The sequence below is a fragment of the Belonocnema kinseyi genome, chromosome 2 (genome assembly GCF_010883055.1).
Source record: "Belonocnema kinseyi isolate 2016_QV_RU_SX_M_011 chromosome 2, B_treatae_v1, whole genome shotgun sequence".
In the NCBI taxonomy this organism is placed as follows: domain Eukaryota; kingdom Metazoa; phylum Arthropoda; class Insecta; order Hymenoptera; family Cynipidae; genus Belonocnema; species Belonocnema kinseyi.
In genome coordinates this window covers 69,639,614-69,660,276 of record NC_046658.1, presented here as the reverse complement: position 1 = coordinate 69,660,276, position 20,663 = coordinate 69,639,614, and the positions used below count along the sequence as shown (strand labels likewise).

General features: G+C 29.3%; 1 protein-coding gene across 2 annotated transcripts; it reads right to left on the bottom strand.

Annotated features, from left to right (window-relative positions):
- Nucleotides 1-1,046: 1,046 nt before the first annotated feature.
- LOC117167995 (helix-loop-helix protein 1) lies at nt 1,047-4,786 on the bottom strand. Of its 2 annotated transcripts, XM_033353299.1 has the most exons (5): nt 4,754-4,786; nt 4,505-4,579; nt 1,633-1,705; nt 1,366-1,500; nt 1,047-1,256 (listed from the first exon to the last, which is right to left on the bottom strand). In XM_033353299.1, exons 3-5 carry the CDS (start codon nt 1,695-1,697, stop codon nt 1,103-1,105), a joined length of 354 nt encoding a protein of 117 aa, XP_033209190.1. In that variant the 5' UTR covers nt 1,698-1,705; nt 4,505-4,579; nt 4,754-4,786; the 3' UTR covers nt 1,047-1,102. The 2 variants fall into 2 exon arrangements, with proteins under 2 accessions (XP_033209190.1, XP_033209191.1); XM_033353300.1 differs by lacking the exon at nt 4,754-4,786 and having other exon boundaries at nt 4,505-4,644.
- Between the last annotated feature and the right edge of the window lie 15,877 nt (nt 4,787-20,663).

The following is a 20,663-nucleotide window of genomic DNA, read 5'->3' as shown; positions in this document are numbered from 1 at the left end:
CCCCCAAATATTTTGGTAAATGGAATAAATAGTTGTTTAACCAAAAAACATGGTTGGGTCAATCGAATATTTTGTTAAATTAGCCAACAGAATTTTAATTCATGCATATAAAGTATAAGAAAACGTTAATCAAAACAAACTGAAAGATTATCTAATCTATTCAAAACCATTTTAGCGGTAAAATTTACACTACAATAGATACCTTGAAATGAAAATGTGTTTTTAATTCACTTAAGCTACTCAGATATCTTTCATCGGCATCAAAGTGAAAGCTTCTAGTCATATGCCCAAATATGAAATTTATTCTATAGATGTCATCCCATCGAACTAAAATGACTTGCCAACTTGTGATCGAAACATTCCGGCTATTCGTGCGGAATTACGGTGGACCAACAGAAAATTTAAAAACTCATGACCATTGTAAAGTAAAAAAGAAGATATTAGAAGAATAGGATCTCTTCTTGTCAATTCGAGAGTAAGAAACTATGGCGAAATAATTAGATGGGGAATAATGATCACGTGGACGGTGGTGCTCTAGGGAATTGATTGCAAGGGGCGTCGATCCGTGAAGTTGGCTTCCAGTAATCCTATTCTTTTTCACTTAGTCCCGAGTGAGTGATCCCGAGGGACTGCACCCAGTTAGTTCAGGATCCTAACACGTGTCCAAATGGGTTTAAGAGGTTCCTCGAGCATATGCGATAAGCGGGCCGCACTACTATCTTCTTCTACTGTCCACATAGAATTGGAAGGAAAATTAAGAATAATGGATCACTTTTTCCAAATTGCTAATTATTTTCAGCAAGCAAAGACATATACATTTTCAACATTCATACGTCATTCGTCATCTAAACTTCATAATTTTATCTATAATACTAACACGGAAAGTATATAGGCATTCATACAATATTCAGTTACAATATTTTAATACAATAAATTTAAATTAAATCAATTAACTCAGTGGAAACAAAGTTAATATGTATTTACAAATAGAAAAGAAGTTGTAGTTTAGTATTTGGATTTTTGTTTATAGGTATTGCACATCGAAATTTTGAAATTGCATTGAGTCTTTGCGATTTTCAAATTGAAGTTTTTAAATGAGAAATTACGCTTCGAGAACGTGATTGAGATATGCAATGTAGCAAATAGCTAGTCGAAGAATTTCGATTTTGGAGAGCTTCTTGTCCGGCGGTAAAGTTGGGAGCAGCTTCCGAAGTTCGGCGAATGCAAGATTGAAGGCCTCTACTCTTACTCGTTCGCTAGTGACAAAATTCAATTTAAAAATGTGTTATTCAAGAAATTCTATATATTTTAAAATCGATTCCCTTGTAAAATAATGTTTATTTCAATAATTTTAAATTTATGTACCGTGTTGCATGTGCTGTTCTATATTTTTGAGTAGCTCTCCGTCGGCGTCTTCTTTCTTCTCTGGACAAACTTCCTGAACCAGAATTGATAGTATTTACAGTATTATGACCATTCGCCATTGAATTTTCTCTGTCCCTGTACAAAAAAAGTTATCTCGTGATCCAAGTTCGATATACAATTTAATAGTTTTAATATTTAATTAAAGTTTATTCAATTTATGTTTATTTAAACAAAATCATCATAGAGATTATACACGAAAATACACACCTTCTACGAGCTTGAAGACTCAGATTGCAGCAGGCAGGTATTGGAAGCAAAACCTCTCTTTCCATTATTTTAACTGATTAAAAAAAAAGACTTTATTAACTCTTTAATCTTCAATCAGTATACAATAATATTACAATATTAATCTCGAATAATAAATTTCCAAAATTGATCCGCCAAGAAAATGGTACCATTTTTACGTTGAATTTTTTTTAACTTTCTTTCAAATTTAATCAAATTTTTTATTTTAAATGTTGTGAAAAATTCGAAACATTAAATAGAGTTCTAAAAGACGGATTTTTCCCCCTAAATTTCACATAATTTTATTTCTTCCATTTTTTTACATTTTCTGTGAAAAAAAATACGAGACATTTTTTTGTAGAACATTTTTCATAGAAACCTTATAATTAGGCATTGCTTTTTTAAGAGAAAAATGATTGCATGAAAAAAATTGAAAACGCAAAAATTTTCTACAGATTTTTTGCTTTTGAGACAGGCATATTTTAACAAACAGAATTTGAAATTATAGTATCTTTAAAGTCATTCGTTTTTACATTGGAATATGGGATTTGAGTACTCAATTGTTCTCAATTAATTACTCGGTAAATCTTCTAAATTAGTTATTTTTTATTAATAATTTAAGTTTAAAAGTACTTAATCTGGTTTGATTTGAATTTCAAATTTTTCAAAGGAACGTAACTTGAAATAAATCTTAAAATTCGCTGAAAATTGAAAAAAAAACTTTAAATATGTTGACATTCATGTCTTTTAAAGTTGAAGTATTTAATGTAGGTATGCAATTATATGCAAATCGTTTCAAAATGAAATATAGTTTAAGATTTAATATTAAATAAATGCGTGATAAAAAATTTTGTTTCAATTTGTCCCTCAAATTTCTTCGTTTCGATGAAAAAGTACTGCAATAATTTTAATTGAGGTTTAAAACATAGTTTAGAGGTTCACCTAGGCTATTGTAGGCCTTAAAATTAATTTTCATAGTGTTTAATTTTTTAAAGGCACAAATATAAGGCTAAAAAATTCTTTCACTCCAAGAAAGTTGTTGTTATTTATTGAAGAAAAGTCCTTTTATGAAACAAGAAAAAAGTTTGTTGAGGGTATTATCAGGCTTTGAATATTGAAATAATTAATTTCATTACAATTAATTTGCTGAAATCGACCATCAACCTAAACCAATAAATAAATATTTTTTATATTTTAGTGCAATTCTTGTAGTACTTTAATATATATTTATAGCTATAATTTACGTGAAAAGGATGTCGCTGTATTTAATCTTTCTTCTTAAAAACGCAGAATTTCACCAAAGTTGAGAATAATTAACTAACTTACATCCCTTTCAGGTACACTATTATATAGTTAAAAACACATTCTAAAGTACTATAGGAATCTTTGAAATATAAAAATATGCATTTAATGTGTATTTCGAAATTCAAGATTTTTTCCGTCATCCAGTATAAATAATTTTGATTTATTCAGTAAGGAAAATATTCTTGATATATTTTAGAAGATATAATGTGCATATTAAATCAGGAAAAAAATTGTTTAAGGGTCACTTCAGATAATTAATTGAAGTTTTGAAAAAGTAGGCTTTTATTGCACCCAACCACCCAGCAATTTTAATGAAATTACGAATTTGTGTATTCTAAGTGCCATAATATCTTCAAATTTGTTGCTGTTTGTTTCATAAAATGTATAGCTTATTACTCAATAAATAATAAATACTTTTTAGGCATCAGAGAATTTTTCAACTTTGACTTCGTATATTTTTTAAATCGGCAACTCAGAAAATTTATTTGAAAGCCTGCAACGGCCTAGCGGAATCTCTAAAGCATTTTTTTTAATACAGGAAAGTTGATGATTATTTTTCATCTGAAATTAAGAAACTTGGGAGAGTAGCTTTTGCAAAATTCCAAAACACAAATTTTTATTTCGTACCCGACTATAAATTATCCACTATCCGCGGCTTTAGATTTCATTGAGTATATATTAATAGGTTTTAATTATAATTTTAATATAATTGAACTATTCTTATTGCAATATATTATTCTGTATTCTTATTAACAAGAAACTCTTCTGTCCCTTTCTTTTTTAAAAATTCACCAAAATCAGGGCATCGATTTTTTAAGCGATTGTTTTCTCGTAAAACTCATGCTGACCCTCTCTAAATCCATTTGAAATATTTAAATGGAAAAGGCACTCTTACATATAAATGTTTGGTTTAACATAAAAATCTGAAGAAACGAGGGTAGATTTCGTCTCGAGCCTTATCTGTCAATAATTAATAAGGCCACCAAGTGCGTGTTACAGAAAATGGGATCACATTATTTGAATTATATAGCATATTGGCTACGAAAGGACATTTCTAGATTTTTTTTCGAATCGAAGAGAGAAATATAATGCTCCTTTGGGAATCGTTCGCAAACCCTGTGGTATAAGGGAAAGAGTGCTAACTTTATCCTGAGAGCACGTATAGTGACTAAATATTTGCTGGATTTATTATCGAATTAGCAACCCTTCCTTTCAGCGATTATTATTTTCTCGGAATTTAATTAACTTCAGGAGGTTTATCCCGGTTTGAAATAAAACAAAACGTGATGTTTTTCGATAAAGGTTTGTTCTTAAAAAGCAAATGAAGAACAGGTGTTAATAATTTAGAAACATAAATGATTATATTTACTTTCTTGTAAAACCTTATAATCTTTTTGCCGCGCAAAGCTAACTTTTCCAAAAAGAGTTTTCAAGTTATTATTTTGTATGCGAATATAAAATTTATTTTTTAGTATGTTTATATTGAAATAAAAGTATTTGTTCAAAAATGTTTTGTTTTTCGTTACTAATTAAATTAAATTGTTCTTACCTAGCTTATTTGCAGAATTTGCAACTGTTGATGCAGTATCAGTCCACTATCTACAGAATAAATTTACTCCATAATCTGCAATATGTGTTTAAATATTTTCTGATTATTATCAACACTTAGGGTCATATGGAAATTAATTTTCCTAGAAAGCCATGGAACTTATCACAATTCACTTTTTAACAAGTTTTTGTTAGAAATATGAGACAATATATTAATATAATAAATAATGTTTGTATTGAGAAATCTCACTTTTATAAACGTTCTTTTTCTGTATTGAGAAAACACGTCCGATAAGAATCTAGTCAGAATGATACTATAAACCTAAGAGCAAATTTCTGAGGGGCTGGTTTCATCCCCAACAGCCACGCCCTTGATTCACAGCATCCCCTGTATCATCCAATCGCGATTCGCTCCTGGAATTTTAGTACATCCTCCACTCTTGTCGCCATTACATCGGGGTAATTCATGTTCCTTTCCGTATTGATGTTGCGCAAAAACTTTCTAAATTTGTGGATAGTGCTAAAAAGTTTGAAATTTTATTTAAAATCTAATCGGATTTTGTCTAATAGTAAGTCATGCCTATACAAAATAAAGTTTCTATTCTCTTTTCAAAAATAATACAGATTTTGTTGCATTTTGAATCGCACAAATAGGGAAAAAAATGTTCGAAAAATTATCTTATTTTTTTGTACACGGAGAATTTTTTTCTACAGTCTGCTAAACATGCAGAATTTTCTGTTGAAATAGGAAACTCATTAAGAGTTTACAGAATATCCAGGTAATTACTTCCTCGTATAGGAAGCTTTGTAACAGTGAAAATTTTCGAACGTAGTGTTTTGACATACTTTGGCAAAATTGGACTTCAGGAATTTAAAAGTGAGGTTTTTAAAAAATGTTTGTGTGTGTGTATCAACAATAATCTTTTTATGATAACTCGAAAATAAGTTCATGTAGGGTCATACAATTAAGAAAGCATGCAGTTTTAAATAATGTCCGTTATTAATGAAGTTTAGAGCCGAATGAGATAAGATACTTTTTTTCGATTCCATATTTTTCTTAGAAATCGTTTTTGATTTGATTTTTTTACATTTTTGATTATATTTAAGAACAAAATTTTAATACGTAGATTTTAATCAAATTTATTCTTTTTACGAAAAAAAACTTGAGGTAGATTAATTGAATATCTTGAAAGTTCCAAAAAAAGCACTTGAAAAAATAGACATTTTTAATAATTTGTATCACAATATTGACAGTATAATACCACACCGTGTAAAACGATTTTTTCATACAAAAATAGAGTGTTTACAGTTATCTCCGTACACAAATTTTCTTCTTAAAGAATTTTACCAATTTTTTTCAGTATTAGGAATATGACAACAAAAATATGTCAATTTAGTTCATTTTTAGGAGATAAATAGATTGACGTATTTGGAATCACTCTATGACCAAACGAAGTTATGTTATTCACAGATTTGTACATTTTTCTAACGTTTTAAATTTTTAAGAGAAAAACTTTCGTAGTTTTTGGAATATAGCAATATTGCAAGCACTTAGTTTATTCGTTATTAAGAGGTTAATCAATTTATGCACTTAACAGGCATGTATGACCGTATAAGCTTATATGTTATATATAAATATGACAATTTGTTTCACGTACATAAGAGAAAAGCTCTTATTTTTCAAAAAACACCAATATTTTTAACAAAAAATATTATAAAAAATTATAAATAAATAATAAATAGTAAATGATAATAAATCGCAGCTTAAATCACCTTTTCCATTCCCTTAGATTCTTTTTAGGATACAAAATCCCGTTTTTCATCCCCTCAGGTTTCCTTTTATAATTTAAAATTCTCTATTTAACCCTCTCTGATTTAAAATTTTCTTTATATAATTAGGTATCTGAAATAATCTGTAACATAAGGGTGACTGCCAAAAAGTTGACCACTTTATGCCCTAGTGGATTTCCATTTTTTCTTTGAATAATACATTTTTTCAAAAATGATCTCACTATAAGTATTAATATCGAAATAAAATTTAGTAAAGTTCCCAAATTTGTTAAGACCTCGTTTCAAAATTGTAAATAAAAAAGTGCGCAAAATATCCTGTTATGCACCCGTCTCAACCAATAAATTTATAACTTATATAGATAGAAATTAAGTCTCGTTGCATTGTTGTTTTATGATAAAAGTCGAAAACAATTATACAAACTATTCATAACTGAGACTAAAATTGTTAATTTTATGCTTACAAAGATTTTGGTATAGTTTAAATTAATTTATTAATGTTGATTCTAAAACACACTTAATATTGATCACTATTTTTGAGTCATATTTAAAAAAATGTCCGATAATGCTACTTCTCGGCAATGAACCACTTATACTTATATCAATGATAGGTGCAAAACAATAATGAACGCGTCCAAATTAGTTTGCAGCGGTTTTGAATGAATTCACGCACATTTTCTGCATAGCTTGAAGATTTCTTCTTTCAAGTTTACATTTTGAAGATATTATCTTGATGGAAGAATTTAATCAATTTTACAGAGAATATTCGTAAACCTGTAGTATTACTGACAATTCTGTAAAATCTATAGATAATTCTGTGAATTTTACATCAAATTAAGTAACTATTTTAACGCAGGATCCTTGTAGACTTAATAAATCTTTTTTCTCTGCTGTGTAGATATACAAGTTTTTTAGTCTTTTAAATATTAGCATTAATAAAGTAAATAAAAATAAGCACTAATTCTTTCTTTTTATATATCTAGAAATTCATAAATTAAATTAGGGATACTTAGCTGGAAATTAGTGAAGTACCTCTGGCGCATTTTCAATCAGAAAAAAATCACGAAGAATCCTGTGAGTATTCATTGATATTTCAGTAAAAAATTACTTACATTACGTTAATGCTTCGTGGAATATCAGTAAAGGTTGCTAGTGAAATTCGAGTGATTAAAATTAAGTACTAAGAAAAATTGTACTGACTTTTTTTGTATACCTCTATACTATCTTGAACAAAAAGACATAGGATGAAGGAAGCAATTACCGAGAGGTAACTTTCCTGAAGAAAACTATTATTTTTGTATTAAAAGGCACGAAATAAGTCTTATTTAGGCATTTATAACATGAAAATTAAGAGTTATTCCGTAATTAAAAATCCCGTTTTCGAAATCAAGAAGAGGAGCGTCCTCGTTGATTAATACCTTTACGCAATACATATTTATTTACCATTTCAATTTGTAGAAACATGAATAGTCTATTCTAATCTGGCGGCGATCCATTGTTGACAATGCCATACACAGGCTATCTTTGAAAGATTTTTATACCATAAAACACTACCAAAATTAAAAGAAAAGAAAATTTTTTATAGTAGATTTGAAGAATATCGTATATAATTACTAAAGAGATTAATAATTGTTTCGATATTTTTGGGCTTCTGATTTCAAAAATTACGCACGCATATTCTGATAAATTAACTTATTGAAAAATAAGAATTTGTAAATTATTTAACATTTAATTAGTATGGTAATTCTGGAATAGTATATTGCAGGAAAAAATTACCGTCGAAGACTAAACGATTTTTTTTTTTAATAAACTCTTTTGAGAAAAAAGGGAGGTATTTGATATCTTCGTTGATGCACGCATTAATTAATTTTTTAGAAATGTAATAATAAGTTTTACTATAAGAACCTAATAATATTATTGCAATATACTAATTAGTCTAACTTGTAATTTCTGCAGACAGATTCTGAATTTAGTATAAATATCTTAAATTTATGATTTCTGTAACTTATCAGGATCCCCATAAATTTAGACCTTTTAATTAATTTTGATTAGAATATTAAAGATAATAATTTGTTCAGCTAATATTGAATCTACAATTTTTTTGCTTTTTGAATATAAAATCCTTCAAAAACGCAGGCAAAATTTAAATACGATCAGTTCTTTCAGTAAACTTTTGGGAAAACCGAATCTGTACTTATCAAGACGCCGCAGATGCGTCTCGACGAACACCTGAGCCTTGGAGAAATCTATATCCTGGTATCACAGACTCAGAGGCATGCGCAAGTACTCAATACTAACTTTCAATTGTCTGTAGAAATATGCTATTTTTTAATGTAATATATATTTTAAAAATAAATAATCTTAGCCTTATTGTGTAATATCCGTTTTTTAGAAGTAATTTGCAAAACATATCTGTGGGAAATTTTTTATTACACTATACTGATACATAACTTTACAAAAGATTGTAAATGGCAAAATGAAAATATAAAAAAATTAAAACGCAAGGTCAAACAAATGAACAATGAAAAGGCAAAAGAGGTAACTAACATAATATAAAAACTGACGTATATAGCTTAATCGATACTGACAAATTTTGATTGAAAAAAAGCTTCCAGTTATGAGAAAATATTTGACGAAAAAGTTTGATAAACAAAATTATTCAGTTCCGAGGAAATCAAGTTTCAGTTTTAAAGTTAGAGTTGTATGGGTTCTGAAAAACGTTATGATTTCATGAGGAAAATCATAATTTTGATTTTTTTAAATGGGGACAATTCCCCGAAATGTTGGATTGATAAACAGAAAAGAAAATTTTTGTCGTGGAACCACGAAGACATTAAAATATATGCCTTTTTTGTATATCAAAAAAGATAGTTGAAGTGTCCGCAGCCTAAACCTTTTAACTGGCACTTCAGAAATTTTGCACGGCATTTACTAGAGAAAAATAAAACACGTTAGTCTTAGAATAATTGAATCAAAATTGAACGTTATATGACAAGTGAAAGCTATTCATATGTTATCTACAAAAATTTCAGCGTTGTAAACCTGTTGTCTGCAGTGATCCACCGCTAATTTCCTATTGTTTTTCTGGAGATCACATTTTCTGCGCTGTTTTTCTAGCAGCGGACAAATTTTATATGTCAAAATGTTTGGAATCGCATACCGAACATAGATGTGTTTTGCAAAAATTTCAATTAGTTTATTGTAAAAATTTTAATTAGTTTAATGCCAAAATTTGCTGAGGCTTAGTAATCGAGACTGAGCACACACTAACATGTGTTATTCTACAAGATATTCTATACCTTATTCTACAAGTAAACTGAGCCGATGTGAGAAAAAACACGAAATTTTGCCGTTTCGTTTGCGGGATATTAACTGCATATAAAAAATGGGGCCCGGTCGATACTACACATATCGGATCTACACATGGTATGAGCTCTGCACATTACGCGTAAACGTCGAGTCTACACATTCAAGTCTACACATGCAATTCTCCACGCTTAACTCTACAACTTTTTATAAATGAATTTTTTAAGACTGTACATATTAATTGTACACATTAAAGTGTAAACGCTAAAACTATGCACAATAAACTCTGCACACTAACCTCGAAAATAGAAAACCTCGAAGATTAAAGTCTACACAAAAAAACTCTTCACGTTAAGCTCTGCACATTTAACTCTACGCGTTATATATAGTCAACATATTAATTTTCCTGATAAAAAGGCCTACAAATTAAACTGGGCACATTAATGTCTACACGTTAAACTCTACACGAAGAAACTATGCACATTAAACTCTACACGGTTAAATGTACACTAGGGTGGCTCAAAAACGCCTTTTTAGAGGGCAACGATCCCCCCGATTTCAATCCAAATCCGAAAAAAGAAATTCCCGAATTTTTTATTTTTTATTTTAACAGGTGCCGGTTTGGACTTGAAGTTTTCCATATAAAATGCATGCGGAAAAATCACTTTTTTGAGTTTTTGAAATAATTTTGTAGGGTTTGAAAGAATATGACGAGAGAGTATGAGGGCCTGTAGAGAATTATCCAACGAAGAATTTCATGTATCAGACATATAGGTTTGACACCCCTAACACACCACCACAACTACCTGGAAATTACCCTTAAAACGAAAAATGTCAATTCTTCATGAAATCGACCTTTTGAACACTATATTCTCGTTTTTTTTTGGACTTAAAATTATTAATATTGACTTAGGAAATATTTATTATCTTTCTTTAATTTATTTTTAATTATTTGATCAAATGAAATTTGTTTAAATAACTTTTGTTTCGAAAATTCTTTTTTTCTCTTAAAAATTATTACTATTAGTCTAGTGGAATATTAATTCACATTGTTTCCTTAATTTTAAATTGTTTAAACATATGGAATTTGTTCAAATAATTCTTGTCGCTAATTAGTTTTTTCTTAAAAATTATTACTATCAGTCTAGTGGAATATTTATTAACATTTTTTAATTAATATACAATCGTTTAAACAAATGAAATTTGTTTAAATAGTTTTTTCATTAAAAATTATTAATATTTCTTTAGTGGAATATTTTATAACATTGTTTATTTTATTTTTTTTTATTTTTTTTTTATAAAACTTATTATTACAAAAAGTTTTTTTTAACAAATGGAATTTGCTTACATAATTGAGAATAAATGAACCAATAATTATAAATATTCCACTAGACCCTCATTATTAATTTTTATTTTTAAAATGTTTGAAATTAAAATATTTAAACAAATTCCATTTGTTTAAATAATTGAAAATTAATGAACTAATGTTAATAAATATTTCACTAGATTAATAGTAATAATTTGTAGGAAAAAACGAATTTACACAAAATTATTAGAACGAATTCCATTCGTTTGAACAATTAAAAATTAATGAGCCAATGTTATTAAAGATTCCACTAGAATAATAGTAATAATTTTAAGGGTGAAAAAAATTTTTCGAAAAAAATTATTGAAACAAATTCTATTTATTTAAATAATCAAGAATTAATTAACCAATGATAATAAATATTCCACTGACCTATATTAATATTTTGATGCAAAAAAAGACCAGAATACAGTGCTCAAAAGGCCAATTTCAAAAATAATGGACATTTTTTGTGCACAGTTGAACGTGTACAGTTTTATTTGCACAATTTCGACGTGTAGAATTGTCAAATAACGAAATTTAAAATTCAAAAGAATTAATGTGCAGAGTTATTGTGTGTAGACTTTGCTGTGTAGGCTTAATGTGTAGACTTTAGTGTGTAGACTTTTTCGACTTACTATTTAATGTGTAGACTTTTCACGTGATGAATTAAGGGTGTTGACTTGAATGTGTACACTTAAATTTGAAGACTTTCACGTGGTGTGATTAATGTGTAGACTTCATGTGCATAGTCTCAGATGCTAAATTAAATGTGTAGAGTTGATAACCTTAATATAATGTCTACACGCAATGTGTCGAGTTGAACAACGTGTAGATCTGATATGTGAAGTATCGATACCCAGCCATAAAAAATGTTCCAGAAAATTGAAAAAAGAATCAAGTTCAAACAAAATGTCAGTTAACAAGTTTAGACCGCGGACCTATGCTCCAGGCACAAAAACACGTGATTTTCAAAAATAAATTGAAAAAGAAAGAACTAAAAGGAATTTTTCCGTTCCGTTTTGCGGCATACTTACTGCATATCAAAAATGTTCCAGAAAATACAAAAAAAAAGACAATTTCAAAAAAAATGTCAGTTAAAAGGTTTACACCTTGGACGCTCCAGTATTATTACAAAACTCTTCATTTTAGTGGATATTAAAATCTAAATTTAAAGTATTGCTACTCCTTTTGCATTTCCATCCTTCAAATCTGCATATAATACATTGAGTACCTACGAAAAATTGCATGCATGACAATTTCACTTTTTCTTCCTCTAGATGTCCTATAATTTGTTCAATTTCTTGCTCCCCAAATGAAACATAAAGTTGACATTTTAATTTTCTTCTACAGTACGAAGAAATCGCTTGAATGTATAGTTTAAATTTAAAATACGAGTCTATAATAATTTCGAGTAGAATAGACAAAAAGCACGTGTCGACACGTGACGATAGCGACGTTTGGATAGTGGCGAGAGCAAAACAAGTCAGACACAATAGGCTTTCACCTGATGAATAAAGTTATGGTGGTAATGTCGTGGGATAGTTCACACCCCATTACTTTGAAATCAACAACCCCTTGAGTGATCATCACTTTTTAACAATCAACCTTCATTCAAACATTGGCGTAACCAGAAATTTCGAACCAAACAAGCAAATAAAAGAAAATTTCCAATTTTGTATGTCTACAGTTTTCAATAACAAGTGATAATATGAAAGCATATTAAAAAAAAAATTTTGATTAAATTAAAATCCTTCGAAATATCAACAAAAATTATATTTTTATATTACTTAATGGAACACTTAATTTTTAAAAAATGGTAATATCTTCCGAAAATATTTTCTCGTCTTGTTTATAAAAACTTAGTATCATTTCTTCAAATAACAAACGTACAGCTTCGAATAATGCTAATTTTATATTTTTAAATATGTATTTTTAAGTGACCTAAGGACTAGCTGTAAGCTAATAAACGATTTCAAATTTATAAAATAGTGGCTTGTTTCTTCCATTCGGCGTAATTTCATGAAAAATATCTACTTCACATTTTTTAATAAGTGTGCCATTGAACAAATTCAAAAAGCTTAATATTTTTAAAAAATACGAACTTGATCACAAATTTTGTTTAATCAATTTTTATATTATTACTAATTATTTAAATCTATACACATGAAAAAATCGCAATAATTCTGACACACGTAGGGAAAATTGGAATTTTTTAATATTTAAAAACTGGCAACTCGTCTGTAACGACTGTAAGTGATTTCCATCGTTTTTTCAAGGAACGCGCAGTTTTTGCTTGAATCTTTAAAAATAACATTAAAATAAACAAATAAAATATGTTGGATACATAACACAAGGTAAAAAAAATATATAAACAAAAGTTGTTCATCAAAAAAAGATCTACGAATTTGTTAACAATCCTTTGTAATAGGAAGCGTAATTTTTATTTTAACCGTATAAATAACATTAAAAATGAAAACATTTAATTTCTGGACAAACGACATAAGGTACGAATAAAAATTTATGAACAAAAATCTTTCACCAAAAGAAAAATCTACAATTTTTCGATAATTATTTTTTGATAGAATGTGCATTCTTTGCTTGAATCGTAAAAGATAGATTTGCAAATAAACAAATTAAGTTTTTGGAGAATACAATATTTAATTGCAATGTGCAATACAATTTTAGTTAACAAAATATTTTTTATATGAATTTTTAGGGTAACTGGGAATAAAAATTAATAAATATAATATAAATTTGATATAATAGAGTTGAACGTGATGTATAAATCTTCGAACTTTGGACAAAAACCGAAGGAGCTTTCAGAAAAGAGAATTCACAATCACCAAATGACATTTGTCGATTCCTTGGTCCTTAATTGTTAAAGGTATGTTGCACAAATGTAAAGGAAGTTCAAAGACCGAGCTCGTAAGACGAAGTTAATAAATAATCGAGCGCGAAGCGCGAGTTCCAACATACGTGCGCCCCTGGGCGTGCTCAATCTTGCGAGTGAAAAAAAGAAGGCTAGGAAGAAAGCTTAGGTTTTTTCGATAAAATATGTTCTAATTAAAAAGTATGTGCTAATAAAGATAATGTTTCTAGTTCGTAATTATACTACTCGGTTCCAGTTCTGCCCCCCCTCCTCCCTACTCTCCCGTATTAACTGAAGTTTGGTGAGACGGACGTTATAACTACAGTCTCCACCATATGACGAATTGCTACGTAACCGCGACATGATTTCGACTAAGAAAATAAACTTATAGCATAAAGGTGGTAGTTGGGCGTATAATCTAAACAATGAATAATACAAACTATAAAATGGCCTCGGAAAGGACAGAAACTTTAATTGACAAAAGGTATGCACATGGTAAATCTAAAGGTCATGTTTCAGGCGACGAATAGAGAGTGAGTGTTTAGAATGCTAGGGGGGTAAATGATCTCAAGGTAAAAGAATTGCGAGAAACTATGGACGTGAGGAAACTAGATATTTTATGTGTGTCTGAAACAAAGAAAAAGGGATGCGAAAGTAAACACATAGACTAGGAATATTCTAACGGTCAGTTCTGACCAAAAGATCAGTTCTAAAACTTGATAATGGTCAGTGCAAAAATACATTTTAGCACAGTTTAGCACATAACGGCCATGAAAAGTAATTGATTTTAGCTATCATTTTTTTTTAATGCGCAACAGTGCACTACTAACACAAATAAGTATGTTAACAGTTTCGACACCATGCGCAGAAAAATTGGATTTTCAAATCCTTTATAATATTTATAATATTTATAATAGGGATTCGGTCAGTTCTAATTGAGGCTTAGAATATGCCCTGCACATAGAAAACGGTGTGTTGAAAGGCAGATTTGAATCATGGTTAGAAGTAGATAGTGAACCACATGGTAGGCAAGGAATATGTCTGATTTTGAATGAATTAGCGAAGCAGGCATATCGAAGATCATGATTTCGTATCTCCCAGACTGCTGAGGGCCAGAATGTAAGTAGGAATCAGAAGATTATTTATCATAGCATGCTGCGCGCCAGTTGATAGTGATCTCAGAGACGTAAAAGACGCCTTCGGGAACACTTTAAATAGCACAATAAATATTTTCGACCATGGGGAAAGAATAATTCTGCAAGGAGACATGAAAGAATGGATGGACATCCAAAATCAGGATACAGAAAGAGCACTAGGTAATTTTGGGAATCCCAGAATAAACTATAATGGAGATAAATTATTTGGTTTATGCTTAGAAAGAGGTATGTTTATTACAAATACTTGGTTTAGGCATAAAATGATCCGCATGTACACCTGGTCTGAAGGAAATAACCACAGTATAATTGACTTTATTGATTCAAATGAAAAATTAAAAGAGTTAGTCAAAGATACAACGGTCAGGAGGGGTTCTGAATGCAACACTGATCATTACCTTTTGATCTCCAAAATTAACTCAGGTCGGGGATGAAGAAAAAAGAGAACAAAGAAAAAAAAAAAACGCGAATAAAAATTGAGAACCTACAGAAACTTTATATGCGAATAGATTTCCAAAATAAGATAATCGAAAGCATAGATAGGGCAACATGAGAGGACCTTATAAAGAACAAAGATATAAAGGGGGCATGGACAAAGCTACGAGATATCACTGTAGGTGTCCGATCGAAGTGTGTGGTACCGCGGTGGTAGGAAGAATGTCTGGTGATGCGTGGTGGAACGATGAAATTTAGACTGCCCAAAATGCAAAGAAAAAAGCGTACAGGAAAACTTTGAACATTGCAAGTCATAGCGATGAGGAAAGAAATAAGGCATATAAATTATTACAGACACGAAAAGAGAATATTCAAACGATTAATTTAGGAAATTAAAGATAAAATTAAAGCTAAAAAAGATTAAAAAAAATACAAGACAAGTTTGAAGGAAGCAAGAAACTGCTTTATAAAAAAATAAAGGGAAATAAAAGTACAGAATTTGTCAACATGAGGAATAGTAATGGGGAAATGCTATATGATGCAGACGGAAAACTAAACGTTTTTAGAGACTAATTTAGGGGAGAATTTGGACATGAAGCTATAGGGCGCCACAACTGTGATGTAGAACACGATTCGTTAGAAAACTCAATTGAGAAAGTCTGTGTCACTGAGGTTAGGGATATAATTGAGAACTTGAAAAACGGTAAGGCTGCCGGGTAGACAGTAAATGACAGCTGAAATATTTAACACGGTGACGAGTACATACCACATTGACTGTGCGAATTGATAAATTTATGTTTCGAGATGTCCCAGACGATTGGAAAAAAGCGATTATCGTACCAATGTACAAAAGTAAGGGAGATAAAAGCGACTGCAATAATTACAGAGGAATTAGCTTATTAAGTACCGTTAGTAAAGTATACTCAAAGCTTTTCACCAGGTAGATAGAAGTAAACTTTGGGAAGTCCTGAAAGAGTATGGAGTCAATGGATGGATCCTACTTGGGACCCTGTAGTAAAGGACGCGCCACCTGGGCAGCTGACTGCGGATTGGTCGAGCGAGGAGAGAGAGGCACTTCCGTTCCATATCATGATACTATATCAAAATTTACTACAGCTTTGCGCTTCGGTATGCGAATAGTGCAATCATGTATAATGAGTCTATTTAAGGATCGTGCATTATGTTTAAAACATTTAAAATACTTATTTATTCTTAAATCTTCAAAGTTAAAGATTCAAGGTTATATATTAATCTTTTTTATTTGAAAATTGGGCCATTCAGTTTAAAATTTATATTTGTAGGTTAAAAATTTAACTATTTGGTTAACACTTAACCTATTCGGTTGTAAATGCAAATCTTTCATTAAAAAGTCAAATTTCTAACAAAACCGTTTACACTGAAAATGAAAAAGTTTAATTGTCAGTTTAAAAAAATTAGTTTAAAAAAATTAACGAATTTGCAACTAAATAGTTACTTTTTCATCCAAAAACATAACATTTTAACGAAATAGTTCAACTTTTAAATAAGTATATAAATTTTCAACCAAAAACTAAAAAGATATGATTATTTTTAAGCAACAACGGCTGAATTGAACCAAAAAGTGCATTTCAAGCAGATTTTTTCATTTTTAACCGGAGATAAGTTTGAACTAAAATAATGAATCTTAGCTAAAAAAATTAATTTGTAAAGGGTCGTTCAACCTTAAAACAATTAGAGGAATATTCAACAAAAAGATTAATATTCAACCAAAGAAAGAAAAAATTTTCAACAAAACAATTAAATTTTTAACTAAAATGATGAATATTCAACCCAAAAAAGAGCCATTTTTACTCAATTAGTTTAACATTTAACCATGTAATTGAATGCAAACAAAAAAGACAAATTTTAAACGAAATAGTTGAGTCCTTAACAAATGAGCTTTAACAAAAGATAATTTACAACTACCAAATTACAGTTGTAGATGTATATATGCATATATTATCGAGCGCAAAACTCTAGGACGAACAAAGAAAAAAGGAAAATAGATACAAAATTGTTGAGTTTTCAACCCAAAAAGGCAAGTTTTCCAGAAAATAGTTGAATTTTCAACCCAAAGAGATACATTTTTATTGTGTTAATGTTCCCTAAGAAAATCAAGTTTCTACCCAAAAAGATGAGTTTTTTTACCAAGAAACAACATTAGTCAAGACAGAAAAAAAGTCCAACTAAATTGTTGAACATTTTTAACTAAAAATTTTACAAAACTGTTCCCTTATAGTTTAAAAATCAAGTAATTGGTTGGAAATTCGTCTTTTTCGTTAAACACTGCTTTTTTGTGAAAATTAATTTTTTGAACAGAAAATTCAACTATGACATTTTTAGTAGAAAGTTAAATTTTCTAAATTAAGTGTGATCTTTTTTAGTTGAAAAACTAACTAATTGTTTAAAAATGTATGGATTTTGTTAGAAATTCGTCATTTTTAGTAGAAAATTAATCTTTTTCTTTGAAAATTCATCTTGTTGATTGAGGATTCAACAATTTTTTGGACAATTCTTATTTTTTCAAATTAATTTATTGAAGTGAAAATTTAACTTTCCATTTTTTGTTAAAAATTTATTGATATTTTTAATTACAATTTGTTTTGGCAAAGAACTCAGATCTTTTTTTTTAATTACACTTCTTTAAATTGAAAATTATTTTTTTAACTAAAAACCGAACCATACCATTTTTTCTTTGAATATTAAGTTAACAATTGAAGCTTCATCTGTTTGGTTTAAAACTAACCTTTTTGATTGAAAATTCAACGATTTTTTTCAAATTTCTATATATATTTTTTAATTAATTTCTATCAAGGTAATCTACTTATATGACTGTTGGTTAAAAAATTATATTTTTAAGTTAAAAATCATATATTTCTTTGAAACTTTCTAGATTTTGTAGAAAATTCGTAATTTTTGGCAGAAAAGTAATAATCTTGGGTGAAATTAATATTTTTCATTAAGGATTAAGTTATTTTAAAAAAATTCCTTTTCTTATTGTCAAAAACCAATTTTTCTAAAAGAAATTTCGATTCCACTATTTTTTTTGAAAATTGATATTTTAAATAAAAAATTGAAATTTTTTACTTAATAATTTAATTTTTTTAATTTTCCTGTTTTGGTAAAAAATTAATCGTTTTGTTTTCAAATTGATCTATTTTCGTTAAAAATTAAACTATTTGGAAACAAATTCATCTGTTTTCATACAGTATTTGGAAATTTAGAATTTTGTTGAAAATTCGTCATTATTGGTAGAAAAATAAACTTCCTGATTGAAATTTCATTTTTTTTCGAGGATTCTATTATTTTGTTAAAAATTTCTTTTTTCGTGAAAAATTAATTTATTCAAAAGAAAATTTGATTATACCGTTTTCGATAGTATTCATTCTAAATGAATTCTTGTTATAAAATTTTTAACTTAAAACGTTTCTGTTCATATATAAATTAGGTATGTAATTAAGTACCTTACGATATCAAAATATTTATTACAGCTTATTTACTAGGGACGGGAAGATAGATGAGGAATTAGATAGACGCATAAGCGAAGGTAAGAAAGTTATTGGTAGAGCAGGACCTCTTATCCGAAGTAAAAATATATTAAATAAAGCTAAAATGGCAATATATCATTCTATATTTGTACCGACTGTAATATGCGGTAGCGCGATATGGACTTATCAAGAAAAAGATAAGGGTAACATTAATGCAATTGACATGAGATCCATGCGCATAATATGCGGGAAAACTCTGACGGACAAAATGAGTACATAACGAGATAATTCTCAAAGAGTGTGGTGCAGAAGAGACGCTAATAGACACATGGGAAAGAAATCGGTTAAGATAGTTCGGGCACGTTGAGAGAATGCAAAATGAACGACTAACGAAACAAGTGTATCAAGGTAAAGTAAATGGCAATGTGCCCAGAGACAGACCGCGGAAAGATTGGTTAGAATGTGTGAATGAGACCCTAGTTAGAAGAGACATAAGAAGCCACCGAAACACGAGAGTCTGCATGAAAAAATACATGATCGTAAAAGAAGCTAGAGGGTATGCCAGGACAGAAAAGTTTGGTGGCAAATAGTTAATAAAAAGAGTGTCAGTAGAGTGAATGATGCCTGAAACAAAGACCTTGGCTATTAATGGACCCAAGTGGGGAACCTTACATAACGACTTCGTGAGGATCTTCACTTGGGGTGATTGCTAGAAAGATTGATCAGCAACCTGGGCCGGAGCAGTGTTGCGGAACGAACGTGTTATTTGCATAAATAACACGAGAATTCTGGATCAGTCTACAAATTTTCTATCCCTTCCTCACAATACTCCTTTCCCCACCGAGTGAGTCACGCCTACCTCCAAAGGGAAATGGCTTAATGCTGTAATGATAATAATAATAATAATAATAATAGTAATAATAATAATGTTAGTTTAACAAGTATGTCTTTTAACAAGTCAGCGAAATAGAGGATATCACGAGAATCCCGTAATTTTCACCTCCTCCTGGGTAAATATTGATCTAAATTCCAAATGAGAACCTATTTCCCCAAGATTTACTTAGAGCAGACAACTTTTATATTTTGAGTCGACACACTTAAAGAATAATGCCTGGAACGTATCAGGCATTTTAAAATATAAGAGTTAGGAAGCAGAAAAAAACTTTCAAATTTCAATTCAGTGAGATCGCTTTGCATAGACATCTGCAGGCGTAAAATATATATTCTTAAATAATTAAATTTTTCCTGTTGTTTAATATTGTTCTATTATTATATTCATTTAGAACATATTGTATTTTAAAAAATTCCATTTTTAATATCATCAATTTGAAAATAATCTTTTTTAAACGATTCAAGTTAAAAATGTTTACATTTTAAGGTTCTGAAGGGCATAATTTCATGATTTGGACTTATTAAAAATATAATGTTTAAATTAGATTAGATTTTTGTCCTATTAAAAATAAGAGCATATTTTGTCACAGAATTCGCTGTGTGGATTTTAAAAAGCTTATAAAGTAAATTTAATATTTGCTGTTATTTTGTCTATCAGAGTAATTAATGAATTCATTTCTGATGTTAGATATTGCCGGTTACTGGTATTAAAATTGTTTAATTTTCATTGCTTTGCTGATGTAAACAATCAAATACAAGAGATTTATTAGTTTTTAAGATAGATGGCAGCATTGAATAATTCTATGCATGCTGTGGGTGAAAAACACGAACATAGAAACAAGAGACTAGGCATACCATTGCAG

Excerpts from the sequence above, each read along its gene's own strand:
- LOC117167995 (XM_033353299.1), bottom strand. The coding sequence starts at position 1,697 with ATGGAAAGAGAGGTTTTGCTTCCAATACCTGCCTGCTGCAATCTGAGT. Across the intron at positions 1,501-1,632 it reads AGTCTTCAAGCTCGTAGAAG|GGACAGAGAAAATTCAATGG; the intron begins GTGTGTATTTTC and ends TTTTTTGTACAG. Across the intron at positions 1,257-1,365 it reads AGAACAGCACATGCAACACG|CGAACGAGTAAGAGTAGAGG; the intron begins GTACATAAATTT and ends TTTTGTCACTAG.